Source organism: Botryllus schlosseri, chromosome 9, assembly GCF_051294905.1.
Source record: "Botryllus schlosseri isolate E-star chromosome 9, Bs_hap1, whole genome shotgun sequence".
Classification (NCBI taxonomy): domain Eukaryota; kingdom Metazoa; phylum Chordata; class Ascidiacea; order Stolidobranchia; family Styelidae; genus Botryllus; species Botryllus schlosseri.
Window position 1 is genome coordinate 16440289 of NC_137244.1, and position 21092 is coordinate 16461380.

At 40.4% G+C, this 21092-nt stretch overlaps 1 protein-coding gene across 3 annotated transcripts in view; it reads right to left on the bottom strand.

Annotated features, from left to right (window-relative positions):
* The window catches only part of LOC145447381 (putative inhibitor of apoptosis), a 42308-nt gene extending 21825 nt beyond the window's left edge, over positions 1 to 20483 (bottom strand). The window contains exons 1-5 of one of the 3 annotated variants that reach the window (XM_080325805.1): positions 17803 to 20478; positions 17605 to 17713; positions 17428 to 17542; positions 14896 to 14982; positions 11842 to 11915 (exon numbers count right to left, since the gene is read on the bottom strand). In XM_080325805.1, the coding sequence (XP_080181931.1) occupies positions 11842 to 11915; positions 14896 to 14982; positions 17428 to 17453 (187 nt within the window). In that variant the 5' untranslated portion in view covers positions 17454 to 17542; positions 17605 to 17713; positions 17803 to 20478. Of the gene's footprint in view, positions 1 to 11841; positions 11916 to 14895; positions 14983 to 17427; positions 17543 to 17604 lie in introns of all 3 variants that reach the window. The other 2 variants (XM_080325803.1, XM_080325804.1) reach the window with 2 other exon arrangements.
* Positions 20484 to 21092: the final 609 nt, after the last annotated feature.

The window sequence follows — 21092 nt, forward strand, 5'->3', positions numbered from 1 at the left end:
CCCTGGCATATATAACTGTGTGTTCCTCATGAATCTTACATAAGTAATATAATTATTCGAGAACGCTCTGACAATCACAAGGATATCGCGCGTTGTTCTTGAAAGATGTGTTGATTTGTGTATTACATAGACAAGAAGTGAATGAGGCCTAAGCCTATACATAAATAACCGTCATCAATTACTCGGATTGTGTGGGTTTGTATAGCAATGCATTCCTGTTTTTAAAGCCCATCGTACCATCCAGTCGGTTTACATACCTTAGTACGGTGAAGCATCTTTTTGAATGTTGTCAGAAAAAAAGGTTCTGCTCGCAACATAGATGCTAAGATTCAAGTGCAGTTCACTCTTTTGTGCGATCAAAATGCAAACATATTCACATCGGGATGATGAAACATGTCGATATATTGGGAAAGTGATATTATCATGATATTGTTGCGAATTGTGAGTGTTTCGTTGTCGGGTTCGCCATTTAAGCTTCGAAGGAAATCACTGTACGATACCCCTGGAAAAAGCAACGAACACCTCGAGAACAACGGGAGTGCGATATCTGTGATTTTTTTACTGCAGTGATGTTAGTACTTGATTAATCAATAATACGATGCACTGAATGTAAAATAATGAAGCTCTGTACCTCCAAGAAGCTCTTCGCATGGAAAAGTGATATGTTTCTTCCGGCTGGCTGGTGCGAATCAAATTTTTTTTTAATGCGAATGGGGCACAAAAAGGTTGAAAAGCACTGCAACAGCGCATGCAATTCCTCGTCTCTGGAGGTAATCATAATATTTGCTACTTTCAACGAGTTCGGAATGTCAGCTAGAAGAGACGCAAATCTCTGAATTACGAATCCTTAACACTGGTTTTGTCGGAATAAGGCGATTCACTGATTCGCATTACTCCTGAAAATGCTCCATTTTCCCACATCCAAAGCCTCCTTCGCGAGACGGAATCTCTTTCAAAGCACATGACAAGTAGGCCTACTACTATAACAATATCTCTTTCGATCATTTCACTTGTGTTGATGGACTACTTTACGTTCTGAATCATCTTCGATTCCAAAATCTTCATCATTAGGCCTGCCATCCCTAAGATCTTCATTTTGATCCAAATGTCGAGCGTATAGGAGTTTCAAGCGACACTAGATAAGCTGATTGGGGCATTGGACCTATAGCTGATAGTAAATGTAATATTTTTTTCTTGCCACAGCCTCCAGATTGCATTAAATATGTGTCTGAAATATCCTCGGATGATTGCATCCTCTAACCAAAAATGGGTGAAAGCATCGGCAATTCGGCATAGATCGATACCAGTATCATTTTTTCTAATAATTCATTTGACCTGTTGGCTATATAACGTATTACATGATAAAAGTGTGCATTTCTATAAGGCAGGGGTTCTCAACTTCCCTTGTATAACGGGCCGCATTTTAAGAGCAAAAGACGCCGCGGGCCGCAGAATAATATTACCATGTATTTGTGGGCTACTATTAAATTTGGGCTACTGTAGCCTATTTATCAGTCGTATACGGGCATTTAGTACATTTTTATGCATTATAAAGTATTAATGGACAGCGTTCGTAAGTTTGCAGCTGCTGCTTGTTGTAAGAATATGTAGGCCTGTCTTCTAGCTGCGCAAGTAAATCATGTCATGGAGCGTGCATTGCATTCGTTGCCGAGTCGGTATATGCAACTTCAACCTCTACCACCAGAGAACCGAACTCAGTTTCAATGCGTGAGCGAGCAAGTCTAAATTCAGGTAACTTTTGCGTTACAGAGGCCATTATCACATTGAGCTCTGAGTGATATCAGAAAAAGTCTGTCGTTCGGGGCCGTTTCTGAGCAAACCAATCTCCCCTTATCATTTCCTTCCATGCCTGGGGCCCTGCACCAATAGTTACAGAAGCCAGCTTTGTCAAGTTGACATTTTTCGCTAGTCCCCTCCCCACGTTTGCCCAGCCAGCATTTCCTCTAAATATATTATGCAAAGTCGGTGGATTCGTCCGAGGCTGGGTTAAAGTAGTCTATGCGGCAACGTGTTTCAGAACATGCGATAAAAGATCGACTGGCATTGATGTTACTCATCTGGTCACGATTAAATCGAACGACTGTATCTTGGAAATTCGTCAGGTGATGTTGTCCTTGCTACTAAGTTCCGAAAACAGCAAATATTCGCACACAACGTTAAGGTTTTATTGAAATCACACCTTCTATAGCAGATTTCTTGGGTTTAGCCATATTCCAAGCAATTTTCAACGATGCGTCTGTAACGTAGTCGGCAGAGTCAAACACTCTTTTAAAGTGTAGGCCTACTACATAGCGGGATTCTCTTGAATCCGAGTCCAGCCGAATACCGATTCAAAACAATAACAATCTGAAGTCGATCATATATCAAGAAACGCCCCATTAAAGCAGTGGTTCTCAAACTATTTTAGACATGCCCCCCTTTTTGATAGGGAAAAATTTCAACCCCCTAACGTCATATAACAAAATGCAACCAGAATGCTAGCAATAAAAACCGCTAGTTTGATGGCATGGAAGGTTATGGCTGTTGATGAGAGAATTCTCAAATATGAAACCAGACTATACACAGTGAAATAACTGTGAATTGGAGATAAATTGCGCCCAGCGCGAACATTTTTTTCAGTTGACCTCAGTTTCGCGCCCCCTTCAGATGATTCACGCCCTAGGGGGCGCGCGCCCCAGTTTGAGAACCACTGCATTCAACAACGAGTAATCAAACGAAACGATAAAAGCGATAAAAGTGCCAAGTTTCTAAATTAATTTGTAACAATACTGTGTCAGTAGTACTTGCGTTTATAATGAAAAATGTCGCGGGCCGCACAATAAACGTCTGCGGGTTGAGAACCCCTGCATAAGGTATTGAGAAGTAATATGGCTAAATTCGTGAATATTTGCATATTTTGGGCAATGGGCATGTGTCGTAGCACAGCAAATTTAGCCTATTTCAAGTGCAAAATAGAAGTCAACAAATTTTTCGTTCAAAATTGTTGCCCAGTGTAATTCATAGAAATAGGCATTTTGGTGCCGGCCATTACCGCGCCACGATACACCAAGACATATGCAGTTTCGGTCATCATGCGACTTCACGCTACCAAAGAAAGAGCTTGGCCGAAACTACGTGTATGTATCCATTGTCCATAACCCCGCTGGATGGGCGCGACGAATAATCCTGTCCTACCAATCTGAGCCCCACAATACAAATGTCATCTCAGATGAAAATGCGCCCGTGAAGAAATGACAGTTTGTATGTGCGTTTCATGAAAAATTTTCTTTAGTTTTCTTTTAGTATGCTACGTTTGGGTGACTCCAATATCTATCAAATGTAACAGACGGAAGGTCACGAATTGGGCCCGCCCAAAGATGCTATCATTATGAATTGCATGCCCTAAATTTTCGATGACACCATCTTCCCTAGCTCGACCGGTATATCTGATCACGGGGCTGAGAGAGGATCAAAAATGAATAGTAATATATGGAATCATAGGCGCCGACTTACGCGGTTACGAGGCGGCCACCTCGTACGAAATGCTCAGATGCCCAAGTCATTTGTGACCAGTAATTAGTAATCAGGCGAATCGACGTGACCTCGTTGAAGACGTCCTCGTTTTCGATACGCGCGTGTGCCAGGCGCGTAGCCACGGGGGTTTCGGGGTTCGAATCCCCCTGTTTGAAACGCGAAACCCCGTCATTTTGAAAGGACCATTCTGACTCTAATATTCAGTTGCAATTCAATAATTTTGTAATCAGTGTTCGCTCGGCCGATTTGCGAGAAGCAGGTTGTCAATTAGCGCGCGTGTGATGATCTCCCGCTGAGATGGGCGCGAAATTAGGTCAGTCATTCCCGTGCGCGTGCAATCGTCGCGAGCCGGATTCCGCAGGCTTGAACAATCGCATCTGAAATAGGCCCAGTTCACACGATATCATCGCTTGACAGCGCAATCGCATCTTCATTGGCAGCTTCTGCCTGTTGTGCACAATATCATCGCTGGCCTACACGATAGCATCTCTAATAGGCGAAAAATATCATTGCTGGCCTAACTATCACGTCTCGGGCTCGTATCTCTCGCTGGTTTGAAGACAATGCGGTCGAGTTTACACTGATTGTCATATTGATTTAAGAGCGACATCGCCAACTCAGGGGCGGGTAACATACGGCCCGGGGCCCGAATCCGGCCCGTGAAGGGATTTTGTCCGGCCTGCGGACAGTTTTCCATCTTACATGATAATATAGCCCGCGGCCCCAGTCTGCCGAGATTCCCCACTACTTGTTTACTATGTCAAATGTTAGTGACTGCATGTTATTATATACTTGTATGCGCAACGTTGCGAGAGTGGAGCTTACGCATAAGCACGTCGAAGCGAGAAGACTCGTATTATCGGCATTTACGATGCACTCAGCCCTATTGTCGTCTGTGGTAATTATGATTTTTGTCGACTACAATGGTCATTTACACCAAGCTGATGATTCTTATTTCGGATTCCGTAACCGCCGACTTGTAGCACGACACACTTCTAGGCTGTTGTAAGGCACCGCTTATGCCAGGGGTCGCCAACTCAAAACGAATCGCAGGTAGGGCTGGGCAAAATCGAGTACCTGAGTGATTCGATTCTGAATCACGTAAAATGCTTCGAGTCGAGTAATCGAGTACTACTCATTATGACGTCATAGCAGAATATTATTTGGCAAAGTTCAAATATGTACCTTTTAAGCGAGCACAAAGAAGATAATGCCTGTTCTCCATCATATTAAGGATACTTTGTTATTTTTTTCGACCATACCGATTACATTGCACTTGGTGACAATATTGTGGGATGATCATGACTTCGGAAATGTGCTATTTCCAGTAACGTTCGTAGCTTTGTACTTCATGTTTCGTATGCTACGATACGGCCAATCAAGGTTTCAAGGTTTTAACAGTGAAATTAGCATAAATTCGTTGATCGTTGATAAATCAACTTTCAGTGATGAAGAGCGTATAATTTCAGTACTCGAAAAATCGTCTTTTAGGCCTACTACTCGACTCGAATCATTAAAATTAATACTCGATTCAGATTCGGGTACTCGAATCATTGTGCCCAGCCCTAGTCGCAGGCCACTTTTCAAATTTCGTAGCGGACGCGGGCCGCATGAATTCAACATCGAGATTAATTAGGCCACAGAGTTGAACAACGGCGCTATCTCATCACCTACTCAACCCTAATGAAGTGATATCTTGGTAAATTGTGGTTACCGGGCTTAGCGAACGCTTTGAAATCCTAATTAGGGATTGCAGCGTGTGTTGATTGATCAGAGAGAAGCAGACATGGCGGCGCTTGTATGACAATGTTATTCTCAAATCCGCATTGTCTTCGCCATTATCGGCACGAAATAGCTTTGAAATGACATTGCTGTCGTTAAAATACATTCATTAAATACGATTTATTCCTTGTCTATGTGGATAAATGGGGGAATAATGTATCGATTCAGCAATCCGGCCCGCCAAGTACCTAATTTTCCTATGTCCGGCCCGCCGACTGGAGAAGTTGCCCGCCCCTGGCCAAACTAAATAACATCGAATCGCTGAAAACAGATTGTAACGTGCGTAATTGATTTTCGCTAATACTTGAACGTAACGATCAGAAAATGTGTATCATGGCTTGACTTCTAAAAGACGTAAAACGTCTGAACCATCTGAAATCGGTGCCATCAGGTTCGAACATTTTGATTTGGGAAAACTGTCGCCGAGGATGTGTAATACGCGCTCGTATTCAATTGTTCACCAGAGATCAGGGACTCGCTACTTGTCAGCACTTCCGGACTCTTTAGCAAGCTTATCATACGTCAAAAATCGTCAACAAGAAGAGATTATATGATCGTCATTTACACTTGTATTGATGCGATATTGGTAGATTTGAAAAAAATACATATACCGCTCAGCTTCCGACTGGCTACGCGCCTAGCGTGTGCTGAGAAGTACCATCATAGATCTTCTCTCCCGACCACGTGCTCAAATAGACGTTCTGCTTTTCTAAAATCTAAATTATGTGCACCCATATTCGTTTACAAAACCATTCTTGAGCTAGCTAGCTTCGTGACAGTCTTGGTAATAGGAGCACGAAATTGGAAGGTGTGTTGGTGTGTGCCTGCAAATTGGAATTCATTTCTGCGCATATTCGTTTCTCTAACAAGGATTTGCCAGTAACATTACTCGGAAATGCAGCAATACAGCTTAACACCGATATAATGAGAAAACAATTGTCGCGACGAAAGCTACTAATACGGAGTCAGACTCAAAACCCATTCATGGCGATACTGATTACAATACACGCTTTCTCATTTGCCGTCATCTATATTTCTTGTTGTATGCTTGATACATTCGTACTTTGGAATTGTCCCACAATGTCATTTTCAAAGTGTTATTTTCGTTGTCAACGTGCAGTATGCCATGCCATTGTCAGATATTGATGCATCACGAGATTCTGGGTGGCACAAACTCTGAATTTAATCGATTCGTTTGAACAGGGAACTTTCTATATTCCGATAAACTTGATTGCTGGGCGTACTCGTTTCGAGACCAACAATATCGAATTTTAAACTATGGATCATTTGGTAGACAGTCGATTTGTATTGATAAAATCGCGGCATGTGAATGGAGCTGGAATTAATTGTAGCCCAGGGGTGGCCAACCTGCGGTCGTGGAAAGGGAATTTGCGCGGCCGTCAACACGTAATTCAATTAGTATGTACTGGTGGCCGTCGGTTTTGGTGCGTAGAATAAGCCGATATGAAAACATATTTTAGTCCGGAGAGAGAGAGAGAGAGATATGATATTCTTTCTCGCCTGCACCATCGAGATGCTTTGGCGACGGAGTTGCGATACGGCCCCATGAGGTCATCTAGTCTGTGCCCCCGTTTTTTTTCTCCTCCATGCTATCCGTGATTGCTGAGCGCCTAGCAGGATAGCTGCGGATACCATTTTTCGAGTCTTTGGTATGACCCGGCCGGGGATCGAACCCACGACCTACCGCTCGAGAAGCCGGACGCATAACCATTACACTATCTCGCCCGGAGTTCACCGGTTATGGGCAAGGACAGTTTATTATGGATATTTGGCGTCTAATATGCCGAGGAATGCGGCCGTAGGCTGCTCAAGTAATCGAAATGCGGCCGTGAATAGCAAAATGGTTGGCTATCTCTGTCCTAGCCCATAGTCCATACATTAAATACGAATAGGACGTTATATATTGTTCCTAGATCTATTTGCGGCATATACACCAATGTACTCCAAAAATGCTTAGCGAACGTAAATCGGGAAATGCACCAATGCCGCCAAAATCGCTGTTTTAATCTGCAAACAATTGTCGCGACGCGAGCTACTCAACCCGAAGCCAGAAACCGCAAGAGACAATTGCTGATTGGCTGCGCGATTTCGCGTTTGTAATCATCATTATTGTCTGCTTGAAACCTCATATTCGAGAGTTGTCGTGTGCTACTTGCCAGTGCGTAGTGTATTTCGTTACTCACACGGCGCAATGCGCGTTAATAACATTGACGCAACTCCAAATTCTCAGCGACGTAAATTCTGATTTTTTGTTCGATGCATTCCGTCGGAAGGACGGATGATCATACCGTTTCAAGATTCCATTTAATAACTCGACTTCATGGTTTGATATTAATGAGGGCAGGGCGGTTATTATAACGTCACACAAATGGTTTAACGCTGTATGTACACGCGGCATGTAGTAAAGTGCGTTTTAGTGCGACGATGACGTCATCGATAGGGAACCATTATTACGTCACAAGACTTCGCTACCTCGTAAAAAGATAAAAGTCGGTGCCTCTGTATGGATTTACCCATACTATAGACGAAATTCAGTCACTAACTTGAAATATTTTTCGCATTTGGCGGAACTTGAAAGAAAATACACAGCGAATCCACATCGCATCAAAACTTGTCATGCAGTTGTGGCTAAAAGCCTGGTCGTAAAAGAGGGAACATGGCACACCAGAAGTTTTATTGATCATCCTGGTGGCAAGACTAACGTTTCGGGTACGAAGTGCTGTTTCGGTCCTGACTCTAGCTGCAACCCACGCTAGCATGGTGTAAGCCAGAGGTTTCAAACACGCGGCCCGCTAGCCGCATGCGGCCGCCAGAACAGTTTGTGCGGCCCACGACGACATTTTGGAATTTCAAGTACCGTAATTTTCCATGTATAATGCGCAAAATTTTACCGATTTTTTGCCCTAAAATAGGGGGGTGCGTATTATACATGGGTACAGCAAGCCTTGAAAAAAACATCCCTCGATCAAAAACTTGAAATCACACCTTTCTTCATGTTTGTTTCCAATCGCGCATCACCTCTAGCCATAGTGCCCCGTAATTCGTAATATAGAGTGTAGCGTGCTGCCAAAGAGCGAAGCATGTTGACAATTAACGAAAAGCGTGTTGACAATTAACGAAAAACTGTTGCCAATTAACGAGAGTCGTCTGTCCAGCACGAGATCTCTTTCTGAGTTAGTTTGCCGTTTGTACGCGAATTAGGTCGCTGATTGCTACAAGCGTGCGCGGCAATCCTTGCTGATTCATCGCGTCAACGACAGGCCTTAACAATCGCCTGCACAGAAGGCCATGTGCGCAAGATATAATCGCTTGCGTAATCAGTCGCATCTCCAACAGGACTGGTGCGCCCGACATAACCGTTGGCCTGAGCAATCGCATCTGCAATTGTAGTAGGTCTCGTGCGCAAGTTGTCGTCTGTCGCTAGCCTGAACTATCGCGTCGCCGGCCTCGCAGGCTTCAGCTACTATCTCCTCTCGTTTAGAGACAATGCCGTTAATTGTATTCTGATTAGTAATCGTTATGTCATGATTGTTCGACAGTGACAACGCAAAACAGAACAACATCGTGTACTAAAACACAACTATTCATGTACTGCGAATGCAGGGTGCGTACTATACATGGGTACAGGCTTTTTCCCAGAATTTACACCCCATTTTAAGGGTGCGTATTATACATGGGGACGCACTATATTCGGAAAATTACGGTATTCGACAATATGTGCCACATAACATTTTTAGATGTAAGAATTTAAAGTTCACCCTAAAACTATTATAAATCACTGAATTCTCAACAAACTACACTATTATCATCACATCACTTTTAAATGCTACCATGCGGTAGAAGATCAGCTATTATGTCACATTTCTAGTTTATGATGATAAAACATGACCCGTTGATGATTCGTGACTGAAAATTGTCATTTGGTTTGGTGCGACCTTTCGTAAAATGACTCGATTTCGGATTGACTGGGTGTTTAAATAAAAATTACTCGGGTTGAGTCGGGTCAAACGTTAAAATCAGAGAAGGACTTGCGACTCGGAACGGTGACTTGGCAATCCCACGGACGCAACAATCTATGAAACTATCATGGAAAATAGTAATATATCAAAAGGTAGTAGCTTGCGACCTTGCGTTACGTAGGGTATATAGCTATCTAATCAAGCCAGTACAGCAACCATCGGCATTAGGTGACCCCCGAGACATATAGTTGGTTACGGGCTGGTTGTTGTTTGTTCCTTCATCCGTGTTATTATCGGTGGCGAGGAAGGTCGCTCCACAGCTGCAACATCAATGAATTCATCGGCGATTGGACATTTCTATTCCAGGGGTTCTTAACAAGGGTCTGTAGGCTCCTTCGGGCTACGAAGCACCACATCAGGGGTAGGAGATGCATTGTGGAATTAGACCTATATGTGGAATATTTTCTTGGCCAATTTATTCATCTGGAAAATGGTCTTCGAGATACGTGCGATTTTATGTGAATGGGCTTTCTGATTTTAATTTAGGTACCATCAGAAATTGTGTTTAAAATGAACGTGGGCTACGAGAAATCTTATTGGAAGTGCGAGGGGTACGATCGCTAAAGTTAAGGAACGATGCTATTACTATGGCTCAATAATGATTATATTTAAGCTGCTATTGATATGTTCGAATAATAATCGAAGGCAAAATCTAACACTGAATTAATTTGACTTTGGTGGCAATGAGTCCAATGACAGTAACAATAGCCTACTTATCACGACTGTATCAAAACCCTGATTAGGCTACACTGCTCAAATGCTCTGACATCAGATCAATCTTCAGTAGATTTTAAAATATTCTAAATAAAATTGTGGCACGTCAAAGGTCCACTAGCTGCAATATTATAACCCGCACGATGTCTATAACTCATTATGTAAACAAATTATGCCCGGCACAAAACATTTTCACGGTGTTTGTGGAATGCCTGTCTGCAAGCTCCCGTCAAATAAGGTCTACTTGGAAATTATACATTGAATATCCCTATTATTGATGCTGCGGCCCGCAGCGTCATCAAAAACTAGTAAATTGGCCCGCGAGCACATTTGAGTTTGAGACCTCTGGTATAAGCGGATGGCCATGGTGGTCGATCCAAATGTTGAGTAAATAATTGTGAAAAAAACGATTTGTCCCAGTTTCAAATAGGGCAATATGAGAATAAGATAAAGTGAAGAAAAAATTTGGCCTACAATAAAGATTGATATTGATATTGAGTCATTGGATATTCAATTCTTAGATGTTGTAATCGTAATGTTCAATTTGACGAGTACAAAATTTATAATCTTCGTCCGGTGTACATAAATAGGCCTATACTGCTCGACACTCCTCAAGCAGCAAGAGTCAAACTGCTTTTAACTAAGAGTAACCAAACATCAATACATAGTACATACGTTACTATTTGAAACCAGGCAAAGTTGTGATTATTATCCAGCTGCGAGATAGTGGCTTCTAAGTGCATTGATAACCTGATATGAGGCATGGCGGATGTTCTTACAATCACACAACCACATGTACATCAAATCTCTATTTACTTTCGTTACGCTATGACGAGCAAAGTCAATATTTGTGACATAATAATGGGCAGTAAGCTTCCGAAAATCAGACATTTCTGCCATCAACCTGGTATATTATCACACTCTTCATTCTTCAAGAATGTTCACTGTTCAGTTTATGTCATAGTCCTCAGACGAATAAAAAGTAAGCGTTTAATCGCTTACGATTATTACTAATCACGGTTTCCCCATGTCTGAGTCATATTGCCTGTGCAGTGCATTATATCACTTTTTGGCCGTAGTAAGCAATGCAAAATATCGAGGCACAAATAATTTTTTTGCAACTACTTCAGCAAGTATTACACACAATAAATGATCGCTCTGGTAAGGTCTAGGGTTGTGCTTAAAACAAAAATGAATTTAAAACAAACAAGTTTAAGACAAGGCCCTTGTTCAATTGTTCTTATTCAATTGTGACGTCACAGTGGATTGATATTCACAATTGAAAATATAGGGTAAATATAGCTCCTTCGACGAATGAGGCTTCAAACCCCTGTCATATACGGACCAAAAATATTCTGAACCATGACTACATCGTCTTGCGGCATTTTTACGATCGGCTGTCATCATCATCAGAACATTCATTTCGTACCAATGATCTATATCTACACACTACCGGTGTAGCTGTTGAACCGATTATTTTGAGGGTTCCAACCGTCCCATATCGTATACGTCGGCTATATCGTGTGGTAATCGTCGTCCGTAGACTCACACAACATGTATTTGGTAAGTATTTACAAAATTATGGTATAATTATACAACTTACAAAAACACGATTTTGTTTTTTAAAAAAGGCCTTCGTTTAAGTGTTTTAAACATCCATTTGATTTAAATGCAACCCTAAGGAGGTCGCTACCTAAATTCATATCGTTTGTGACCCAAACATGGTATTAGGTATTTTTAAAACTAAAATCCATCATTATAACTACGGTACCTGAAGGAATGTAGATGCTTTGCTGACCAGGTGGGTCCCTTGCATCATCAGATATCCTCCCATCATGCTGGGTCCTGTAAGCATGTTTCGGTTATTGAAAGTATAAAAAGTACGGTATATGATCTTCTTAATAAGTCGCATCAGATATTCAGCCCTCAATGACAACAACTAGGCCGCAATGGACCAGCTATATCTCTCAATCCATAAACAATTGGTTAGGACTTTAATATGGCTTGTAATGCAACTTGAAGAAATTATAGCATGGGTTCTTAACCAGGGTACAGGCACCAGGGTAGAAGCACCAAACAAGGGGTACAAGAAATATTAATGAAACTTCAAGGGGTAAGAGCGCTAAAGAGATCAAGAAATGCTGAATAATAGCAAAAACGTCGTTTATTTTCAAAGAATGTTCCAAATTTGCGGTACGGGCATTGTATGCACACACCAAAGGCCTAGATATGTAGCATTTGTTGGCTAGTGACGAGTCTCAGGCTTATTCTATGTATAAATATACTCGGGCTACATTTGAATATTCAAGCAACTGAAGATCAACATGAACGATTTTGAAATTCATATATTGAGTCATAGGCATAGCCAACCAGAGAAATCAAGCATCACTGAACGCCGTTAGAAGTATCTTTCATCACCTGAGTACACTAAGTTGCATAATTAACGTAAGTGCAATATGAGAGGCCTATTCTATTTGTTAAAAGTCAAAAAGACATATGTAACCATCCAATAGGCAGTAAGATTATAACGGGCGACTGGCATCTCAAAAACGTTTTTAAAGAGCGCTGTCCAGCCTATCCTATTATAAAACTATCATACCGTTGATATTATAGAGTTGTACCTGTATTTGATTTCTGTTACATCCAGAATTGATACCCATCAAAGTGTTGAGTACAATTTCCACATTTCGAGAAAATACCAACGAGTGGTACGATCAGCTAACAGTTAATCTTTCACCAGATAAGCGGAATTGAAGTTCAGAATGCATATCTCAAGAATGGTACCCTGGTTCAATTGAACCAACTCAAGTCTAGAACACTGGAGCAGCATCACAGACACGTGTTGTTTTGATAACATGATAGGCCTACAAGTTGATAACAACTGATTTATAACAAACTGTTACATGGTACATGGTGCTATGTCGTTGCGTGATCTTTCCTGCTAAAACCACTTCAAATCACCCAATAACATAAAGTCACACAGCGTTGTTGTGGGAGTTCATTCACTGTTAGCATCAGGCCCGTTGTCACAGGTTCTATCATCCAGTTCGCCATGGATAGTGTCATGCTGCTGTTACCAATAAGGACATATAATATTGTGAAGAGCAATGAGGACGAGCGTATGAGATGATATTATTGTGATCCTGCATTGTGAAAGTAAAAACGGCTTTAAACAAAACGCATGGAAATATCGTATCGCAATCTAGTATGTAATGATCATATCGTAATCTAGCAGCACATGACGTGTCCTAATCTGGTGGTCCTTGATTTTTGAGCATTAGACCCTGTTTTAGCAAACCACAGTTGAAGCTTTCTGGATAAAAGACATGAATACTTTTGCCTGGAGCACATGCGTCTTGAAATTTAAAACTATAGGTGCAGTATTGCCTCTATTCTTCGGAAATGAAATTAAATGTAAATGGCATTGTAACGATCTACCATAATTGGACCGATAATGTGCTGGTCACGCAAAGCGTTAACGCAGCAGCCAATAAAACATCTGTCATGCTGCTCTTCTTCACCACGAGCCAACAACAACTACATAAACTGATATGATTAGGCCTCTTTGATGACTTGAGCATGTTAAATATAACTGCACTGATGTAATCAACACAATTTGGCCAATTGTTAGAAAATTGCGTGAATCACATAAGATACCCAGATAAAAACCATGATTGCTTGTAGTGAAATCATTAAAAATGACCAACCTGCCCAGTTCCCACCAAGATGAAAGAAAATTAAAACCCTACGAAATCCCCTGGTGAATAAAAACACCAAGGACAAAATAAACCATGTCCTTTCCTTCCTTTATATACCCTTCAAATAAAAATATGAAACCATTTCAATACCCTGGGAATTCCCCTAAGCCAGTGGTTCCCAACCTTTTTTAGACACGCCCCCCTTCATGATAATGAAAAATTTCGCACCCCCCCCCCTCCCTTATCGTCATATCACCGGGATGCTAGCAACCTCAACAGATTGTTTGATGGCATGGAAGGTTATGAATGTTGATGAGAGAATTAAAAAATATGAAATTCGGTCTACATATAGAGAAACACGTGTGAATTGAAGGTAAATCGCGCAGGGCGCAAAAATCTTTTTCAGTTGACCGCTTCTTCGCACCCCGCTTCAGATGTTTTCACGCCTACCTCCCCCAAGGAGGGGGTTGCCCCCACGTTGGGAACCACTGCCCTAAGCAATACTGAGGTAAGGAATGATAAACATTTATGACGTGCCACTAAATTAGTCATGGATTGAAGAGACCCAATGGTCACGCCAGTAGTTGAAACTTGAAATGGAGTAGTCCTAATCTGTGAATGATACTGAGGATATTCCACTGATGGTAAATACTGTTACGGCTCACTGCACTACACCAGTTTATGCATGAAGTTCGACCTGTTCGAACTAGTTGCTGCATTTATTCCAGTGGTTCTCAAACTTTTCCAGAAAATTCATGAAACGGTCTATTGGCGATTTTTCAAATGATCAACGGTCCCTTACGAAATCAACATAAAACAGTGCGTTTGATTTTACGGCGTCAATGTGACGTGTTTTGTTGATTTTTTGCAACCAGCTCGGCTACGTTTGGTTGCGTTGTTCACATATTTTGGAAGACGCTTTGAGGTCCTAAAAAATTGTCTAATGGACCCTAAAAGGAATGCGGGCCCTAGTTACTACGCATTTAGTCAAATAACTCTCGACTTATACCGCAAAATTTTTTAAGGTGTTACATAGGCTATTTAGCTACTGTATACGAATAGAACATAAAAAAAATAGTGGAACACTTTGGTAGAGAGAGGCTTATTCAAGTGATATATTATCTCACCTGGAGTTCGCACAGGGGCTGCCATGCCACCTGGAGGCAAAAGGGTCTTGTGGCCGAAAGTCTTGAGCATGAAATTTCATGTTGCATCTAAATGTTGCATAATGAGGAACCTTGAGAAGTATGTATGAAAAGTATCAGTAAAATATTAAATCACAGTAACATTTGCAGGCAGACAGAAAGACAGTGATCTATGAGGTAAGAAACATTCCACTTCATACTAGCAGCAGTAATTGTATATTATACTTGTAAGGAAATAAAATGCTGTCCCGTGTCAATATTACTGTAGTTGGTTTCAAAACCATGCGTTGTGCTAATAGTCCAGACGAAGATCATAAAAATGCCTCAAATATTCGGCCACCGCTATTCAGTAAGATATGCAACTTGCTAATGATAGATTGAAGTGAATTTGGCAATGAATGTTGATTAGGGTGGCTAAAAGAACGATGTACACCAAATTTGGATCCATTCCAACCGGTAATCGCGAAGCTATTACAGTTTTAAATTTTGAATTTATTATAAAATGTTTCAATTTTTTTTTTCAAATATTACCTCATGAGATTGATATGTTGTCTACAAAAACGATGCAAAACAAATTTGACTCAATTCCAACCAGTAGAAGCAAAGTTATTTGATTTTTTTCGTTGATAATTCTGGGATTACCAACCGTCAATGCTATTTTAACTTCTCTTGTAGCGGTTGGAATTGAGTCAAATCGTTTTTGTAGACGACGTATCAATTTCATGGGGTGGTCAGCAAAATTTGAAAAAAAATTCATTATTCTAAATTCAAAACTTTGGTTGGCATGGATTCGTACTTGGTGTGTATTGTTTTTTAGGGAACCTGACGATTTAATCGCCCAGCAAGCAAGATTTGAAAAAAAAATTCTCAACAGTAAGCAATGGATCGACACTGCATTAAACCAGACGAACAAACGGAAAAATATTAGGCTACTATCCAGATTCCAGAGGGCCAGTTAAAAAAACATGGACAATAAATATTCCAAGGGAAAGCCAAATCAAAATATACCCACTGTATTCAAATTATTCCATTTTTCTACGGCAGACAAAGGGTTTAGCACAGTCGGTATGGTCCATGTCAGTGAAAGTCGATACCGTAAACAGGGGTAACTTTGGACTCAAGGGTAACTTTGGACACTAAGCAGGAAAAGATTCAAATGGTTATTGATGGAAAATGGTTGCCGCTGGATGTCCAATTCTTTTTCATGAGGCAAGAGTACCGCAAGTAGTTTTAACAAAAGATGGATTCATTTCACTACCAGTTAAACTTGACCCAACATTGATAAATTAATGACGGGGGTCAATTTCATCAAAATTGATGGCCAATAAACTTCTTACAACCAAACATAGATAGCATGTGATTCATAGATTCAAAACTTGGCAGCAAATACCTCTAAGTAGTCTTAATCCATGGCAAAAATCTCAGTGGGCTCACTCTTAGATCAATACAAGAAAATGTGATGTCCAAAGTTACCCCGTCAAATTTTATCAGAACGGGGCAACTTTGGACAGTGGAAAATGTGATATTGAGAGCTCTGGAAAGTGGCTGCTTCATCTGTGTCAAAGTGTAACGTCAACTGTAGTCATTATGACCGGCCTGATGGCTTTTTAAAATGTAATGAGAAGGTCAACAAATTAAGAGTTTGCCAAAATATGAAAAATGGGTAGGCAATGAGCCGAGAGATTGTAATCGGGCGTAAGCTACTTCAAAAACTTATCACATACTCCTAAAGATGTGCCTGCTGAATATGGGATATCGTAAAGTATGACAAATATATCCATCAGAGGACATAAGAAAGGGAAAGTGATTCTTTTAAAGAACAGTAACATCTTTGAAATCGGCAATAATTCACGGTAACATGCTTAATGTTTGCTGTCGGTTGCTGACACTGCCAGTGGGATACCCCGCATCAGGCATCACCATAGATATATTATTTATGAGTCCCAAATGGTGAAGGCATGAGGGAAAATTGAGATAAGGGATGAATAAGGGGGCATGGCATTACCCTTCATAAACTACCTAATTTTTTCTTTTTTTGGGGGGGGGTGGATTAGGTAAAAATCATGCAATAGGCAAGACATAAACTATTTTGTTTCAGTTTTAGCCACTGCACTCATCAACTCTTGCCAAATAAGCCTCATTTACGAGGTTTCATAAACAATAGAGTGTAAAGGCATACAAAAAACTACATTGTCCAAAGTTACCCCACATGCAGGGGTAACTTTGGACACGGATAATTTACGAAAATAAGGTACTTATTTATGACCATGAAGATTTTGGATTAGGTAATTCCAATCTTTGCTCCATGACCTATGAAAAACACCAAACTTGCCTCCCCTACACCCCAGCATTTCCAAGATACAGAGCGGAATTGTTGAAAATTGTCCAAAGTTACCCCGGTTTACGGTACTTACGACTTGCATCAATATCAGAAACAGGAGTCATGGAAAAATAGTGGCAAGATGTTGGCCGATGTAAGATATGAATCGCTGTTGAGCGAGGAAAAGACCTCACCTGAAGCAGGATATAAATCCATTCATATCAATGTAAAATCCAGCGCTGGCAACATCCTGCACTGAGCAGTTCAATATTCTACTATTACGCAATGTAGAGATTCTATAGTTTTTATCTGTAAGTAGAGGCATTTCTGATATTGATCTCTTAATTTAGGCTACTGACTTGCCCACTTACCTCTTACATCGGGATATGGCGGTGCTGTCGATTTTTCCTCCGGTAACTCTCGATATATAACTCTCGGTACATTTTGAATGTCACAGAAGTCTGACGACTTCTTCGATTCCTGTTCATCATACTTACTATGTTTTAAAATTCCAATGGGTTTTATATATCCTAAGGGAGCTTTATCGGGGTCATTGATTGTCATGTTACCTCCGTCTTGACAACATCCTGTGTTCATCGAAGATGCTGTAAGGATTGAATTGAGATTCTTGATAAGAATGTGTCTCATTTTGTTAGCGTTGCAGGCATTCATTCCCAGCTTGACATAATATTCCTCCAAGCACTTGTGAAAATTGATCGCTTGAAGGTTTTTACTCATGCTGAGTTCATCCTCCCTCTCAACATCAAGCTTATGTAAATCCACAAATGATGAATAACGCAAACTATCATTATTCTTAGATAATTTACGATGTGTGATATATCTTCCCATAAGTTGATGCAGTTTGTGAGATTTTATCCCATGCCGGTACAGACAGGGATTCAGCTCCGACAGATGTAAGATTAGTTTTCGTGAAAAATGAACAGTTACAGTTTGCATTTGTATTATATACATGCATATGGCCACATTCATGTCTATCGCAATGCCTTTATCTTTAAGAAGGCACTCGATTGAGTGTTTTTTATCCCCGTTTTCCATTGCTGTACAGAATTGACTTTGGTCATTATGTTGATCTTGGCACAATTTTACTTTTTCAAGAAATTTCTTCAATTCAGTTGGTTGATAATTGGACCTGATTAGAAGAATTAGTGATTCCATGTCATTGTTTGGATTAAGATTGTGGCATTTGAAGTTCGATTCTTTTCGATTCAAATAAAATGTAGTTCCACCAGGACAATAGCAAAGAATGCTTGTTTTGCAACATTTGTAAGTACATTCTTTCAGTAAAAAAGTGTTCATTAGTAAGAGTATCTCTTCACCTTCTCCGGTAAAATCAATTCCGTCAAAATATAATTCACCGTCATCTACAACAATGTCAACTTCACCAATGAGTGTCCTATCACCATCTCCATCATCAGTACTGGTAATGTAACATTGTGTTCTCCAACTGTTCATTGTAAGCGCCCTTGAAACTGTAATCTGGTATATGGTATCTGTTGAAACTTCACGAGGAGTAGATTTGAAAATACAGTACAGTACAGTATAGCACAGTACAGAAGTGTCCATTAGTGAAAGAATCGTGTCACCTTCTGTAAAATCCATTCCGTCAAAATATAATTCACCGTCATCATCTACGATGTCAACTTCACCAAGTATGCTACGGATATCTCCACCATTACTGCTACTATTACACTGAGCATGACATTGCATTGGCATTGTACAACCGCTCAAAGTAGGAGACTTTGAAACTGTGATCTGGTACAAGGCATCTGTGGAAGCTTTGTTATAACTAGATTTGAAAGTTTGCCATGTTCTTGATGTCCTTGCTGTTAGTCTTCCAAATAACAACCGGATCCATTGAAGTATCCCAAACCAGGATATCGTCAGTGTGGAATCATCTGTTCCATTATTGCAAGCATCACATGACTTTTCATCTTTTGCAATTTCTTCAGTATCAGGGGTGCTGATATTCAGTAATTGCAGGTCTTCATATCGCATGTTCGAAATGATCGAACATAGCAGAAGAAATTTTAACCATGATTTCGAACCGTCTTCGGTAGAGCAAAGGTTAAGTTTGGGGACTATAGGCTTCATAATCCTCTGTCCACAACTTCAATTCATATTACAAGTTTGGTCTTTAATAGGAGATCTGAGCATAAATATCGCCGAGTTCTATTATATATACGATTGTGCTACATCAACGAGATGCTAGGAAATGACAAAATACGACAGTCAAAAAAATATTCTATATATATACTGTACTGCTCTCGGACGTCAACGTTCAAATAACAGATGTAAAGTATCAGCTGAAGTTTAGATGGGTCTGTCAATTTCTAAATCTTATAAGTTTCGTCTTGAAGTATTAACACATTATATCTTACAATATATTTCATGAATGAACTTTCTTCTCTGTTATAGCCTACCTGGGTTCAGGGTTGTAATCAAGTCATTTTAAGAGTCATCAAGAATTCTACTTTGCAAATCAACGTGATTTTGTCAAAAATACCGATGCACAATGTCAGCATACGCATATTCTACCAGTTGGTTTTGATCCATCTATTCATGAAATACCGAACACCAGCAAACTATAGATATGCTGGGCTGAGCACATTTGGTGACTGCTTCTGCACTTCAAAATTAAATGTATCAAGTATCAACTGTTTTATCATACAAACAGGGCAGCAGAGAATAGTGATAATTATTCGAATATATGGGCGTTCAGGGCATGCTGTACCTTTTCGTTACAAGGTTATGAAGCGTGAAAACCCAACATCAACTCTACACCATGCAAGTTGATATTTACATATGTACAGTAAAAGTAACCTAAGCTAATACTGACGTTACCCTCAGGCCTCATCAATATGCGTTAAGTCCAAACGTGTACAAACTACTGGATTTTCAAAAAGCGCAACTTGAACTAAAACTCTACTGAATTTTTAAAATTGCAACTAGAACTAGAACTAGAACTACTAAATTTTCAAACTTCGCAACCAGAAGTCAAGACAGGGTTGCCAGACATCTTTTGAGAAAAATGGCCAAACAGCGCCGGAAAAGGGGCCAAAAAGGGCCAAATTGTTCAATAACGTTAATAACGTTGCAACATTACCCACATACCTTTCGTCAATCACCTGGAATTCCAGTCTCATATTGATACTGTTGTAGGACAAGGACACCAAATCACCAATCACCAATCTGTATTTACAATTCCAACACAGTCTACATTCTACAGAAACAAATCCAAATCTTCATCTTCTACAGTATTTCCACTGAATCTTTGACATTAGCATAAACACCGTCAGCTCAATTTGCGATATACATTTATTTGAATAGCTAGTTTGATAGTATGTCTCAACTGCTTCCAAAAAGGGCCAAATATTGAAAATAAAGGGCCAAGAGGCCAAATTGATTTTTTCGGGGCCAACTGCCTCTAAAACGGGCCAAATTTGTGTAATCTGGCCCCAAAAGGGCCAATCTGGCAACCTTGAGTCAAGAACGAGAACTACTCACTTTTCAAATATTTGTCTAGGCACCACACGACAGTTACCTAATCTTTAACCTGGGAGATCCCCCAGTAGTAGGCACCAGTGATGAGCATCAGACCGGAGTCGGAGTGGATTCGGAGTGGAGTTTTGCCGATTTTGTGACAGTCGGAGTTTACTACAGATATTTTTCCGGATAATTCCGGAGTATTGTAACTTTTGTCTCCGATATCTTTGGATAGCTCTGACCAGAATACATTCTTCTTTATGATTACAAACCAAAGCACAGATTATTGACACCTTGTAAAGTTGTAATATGACGGGTAACAGGCAAAAATGATTGCCAAGTGCATAAAAATCAG